This window comes from Linderina pennispora, assembly GCF_002104995.1.
Source record: "Linderina pennispora strain ATCC 12442 chromosome Unknown DL89scaffold_103, whole genome shotgun sequence".
Lineage (NCBI taxonomy): Eukaryota > Fungi > Kickxellomycota > Kickxellomycetes > Kickxellales > Kickxellaceae > Linderina > Linderina pennispora.
The window spans coordinates 32,373-34,915 of NW_024468351.1; the positions used below are offsets into that span (position 1 = coordinate 32,373).

Genomic DNA, 2,543 nt, shown 5'->3' on the forward strand with positions numbered 1-2,543 from the left:
AAATACGCATGTCGCTGCCGTTTTCAAAGCGATAGCTCAAAGCCGCGTTGACAACATCGCGCTGCAGCGTCTCACCGTGCATGTCGTCCACCACGCGCTTCCCATTCGTTGTTAGCGGCTCGGAATCTGACGTCAATGGAGTCGATAGCGGTGGTCCCGCCATTCACTAGCGTGAATTGCACCTCGCGGCTCTCGCCTTCGAACAGGCTCAGTGACTCTTCACGCGCAATGCTGCTTTCAAGTAGCCGCAGACTGGGCAGCGCAGGCACAACATGTGCCAACAACGTATGGCCTGCATTCATTACTGACAACTGCACGGTCTCGGCTGCAAGCTCGGACTCAGTCTGGCCGGCACTGGATGCCTAAAAGTTTGCTGCGCTCAGCCTCCAGTCGCTGCAGCAGCGGCTTCTCCTTTGCTCTGCGCTTTGCATCCGCCTCGTGCTCGTCTGCCAAGAGACATTGCACAGACAAGTGCTGGAACAGACAGATCTGGATGCCCACTACATGGACTTGGCCGGCAGCCTCAGGAGTAAACTCCAGGAGCACCTGCCCTGACCCATGGGCTGGAATCACGCACCGCGTCGGAGCACCAAACCTGATGCGGTCAGTAGGCTTGACCCGCACTACTAATGCAACATCGTTCAGCTCCAGCGCAAATGGGAACGGGTTTCTTCAGAGTAGCTACAAAGTGGGCGCGCTCGTGAGCAACCAGCAACGGAGGCATGTCGCCCTGCATCTGCACGCTGGGGTTGTGCAGGAACAGACTCGCCTCTTTGCTAGCCACCGATTCTGTTGCTGTCTTTATTGGCACAGCCGAGCCTGGGGAACGTACACAGCTGAATAGCGCAGAGCATGTGTAGCAATGCCGGCCCACCACCGGCGCGTCCCTTCCAGAGACCCGCGGCTGGCTGTTCTCTTTCAACAGCCTCGCATCCTCCCTGGATCTGTCGCTCTCGCTGTGTGCTGGATCAAAATGGTACCGGCTGGTGGTACAGCGTGATGGTCCGCTGCAGATAGTTCTTCAGCGTATGCTGCTCCTCGCGGATCCCATACAGCTGCGCCTCAGGCACGATGTTGGCCAGCTCGCTTAAACACGTCACCAGCCGGAACGCAGCAGAGATGGCAATGGGGGTAGCTAGGCAGTGCCTCTGCAATTGGACAGGCATCGCGGACAATGTCAGACTGCAGATAGAGCCACCCGTAGCGCTCGCTGGCGCGCAGCCGTCTGCTTGTGGTCAAATGAGTGAAGCAGGACATCCAGGCACGCAACCACCGCCCGCCGCAGATCCACCTTGGGCTTGGTGAACCACTCGCGCGTAATGGTTGCGGAGTCGTTTGGTTGCATAAAAGTCAAACAGGCTCTTGGCCCCACCACCACCCGGCGTCCTACTGTCGACGTCGATGGGGACGGTGAAAACGAGGGTCGCACAACAGTCGATGTAACCGCAGCCGCTGCTGCTGCTGCCACGGCAGCGAATGCAGTCGACCCGTCAGCAAACGCACTGGAAGCGCCCTGCTCATGCCGCCCAGCCATACTGCCCCTTACTGGCGTTCCTGACATCGACCCGCTGTGACGATCCCGGCCAGCGGCTTTCTGCGCTGCTGAGCTGCTGCTGCGCAGCAATACTGGCACTGCCAGCAGCAGGAACTGCCGTAAAAAGAACACGACTTGCGCGAGTATCCGATGCTGTGGAATAGATGGCTTATCTCTGACGACGCGCTAAGCTGGTCCCCGACCCCCAGCTGCGTAAACGAGCTGCTCCACCCGCGCTCCAGCCATTCGTTGATTGTAGCCCGCAGCGGCACATTCTGCACCCCAGACACCACGTCACAGGTGGTCTGCGAAAGCCTGTTCTCGGAGCCGTAGCGCAGACTGTTGGTCCGCAGTAGTGCCTGCAGCGCGTTCTCAGGGTCGGCCAGATGCGACTCGCGCGTGGCACACAGGACCAGCGCCTGCCGGATGCACGCCTCCATATGCATCAGAGGTGCGAACGAGTAGCTGTGCTCATACAGCAACGGTACTTGACAGAACAGATCGCCGATTTGCGTCAGCGCCAACGCCAGGCTGCTATCAGTGCCGCTGCCTTCTCTCCAGCAGCCTTGGTCGATGCGCCTGAGCTCGATGCGCCCAGTGGCACGGTCCCACTGCCAGTCCGTGCCACTGCATTCTCTCTCAAGGTGGTTCTCGGCGCACACGACAGGAATGCGTGCAGCAGCTTCCGGTCGGCCGCCCGCTCACACAGCATCAGCAGCGCTGCACAGTACCCCTCCAGCGCCGTCGCCTGCCACAGGTAATCGTTGACTGTCCGGCTCGCCTCAACCGACGTGGTGTATGAAGAGAATGCATCGGAGAGCCGCCCTGCCATCAAGTACAGGTCGCCCTGCAGCTTCTTCAGCCGTCCGGTATTGGCCGATCCAGCACTCCGCTTCTCACGGGTTGCATGGAGCGACAGCCCGCCGCCCGAAGCAACCAGCGGTGACAGACCGCCAGTGCTAGCAGCACCACTGTGCTATCATCGGACGCCAGCACCGACAATCCGTTC

The 2,543-nt window shown here is 60.1% G+C and overlaps 2 protein-coding genes across 2 annotated transcripts; one reads left to right on the plus strand and one right to left on the minus strand.

The window, feature by feature from the left end:
* The first annotated feature begins 260 nt into the window (after positions 1 to 260).
* On the plus strand, positions 261 to 906 carry DL89DRAFT_34386 (uncharacterized protein). Its single transcript, XM_040891564.1, has one exon. The coding sequence runs from the start codon at positions 359 to 361 to the stop codon at positions 842 to 844; it is 486 nt and encodes a 161-aa protein (XP_040739235.1). The 5' UTR covers positions 261 to 358; the 3' UTR covers positions 845 to 906.
* A 493-nt stretch (positions 907 to 1,399) lies between these two features.
* Positions 1,400 to 2,156, minus strand: DL89DRAFT_34398 (uncharacterized protein). The gene has a single exon (XM_040891565.1). It carries the CDS (start codon positions 1,978 to 1,980, stop codon positions 1,543 to 1,545), a length of 438 nt encoding a protein of 145 aa, XP_040739236.1. The 5' UTR covers positions 1,981 to 2,156; the 3' UTR covers positions 1,400 to 1,542.
* Between the last annotated feature and the right edge of the window lie 387 nt (positions 2,157 to 2,543).

Bases quoted from the DNA above. Each gene is read 5' to 3' on its own strand.
- DL89DRAFT_34386 (XM_040891564.1), top strand. From the start codon at position 359: ATGCCTAAAAGTTTGCTGCGCTCAGCCTCCAGTCGCTGCAGCAGCGGC.
- DL89DRAFT_34398 (XM_040891565.1), bottom strand. From the start codon at position 1,980: ATGCATATGGAGGCGTGCATCCGGCAGGCGCTGGTCCTGTGTGCCACG.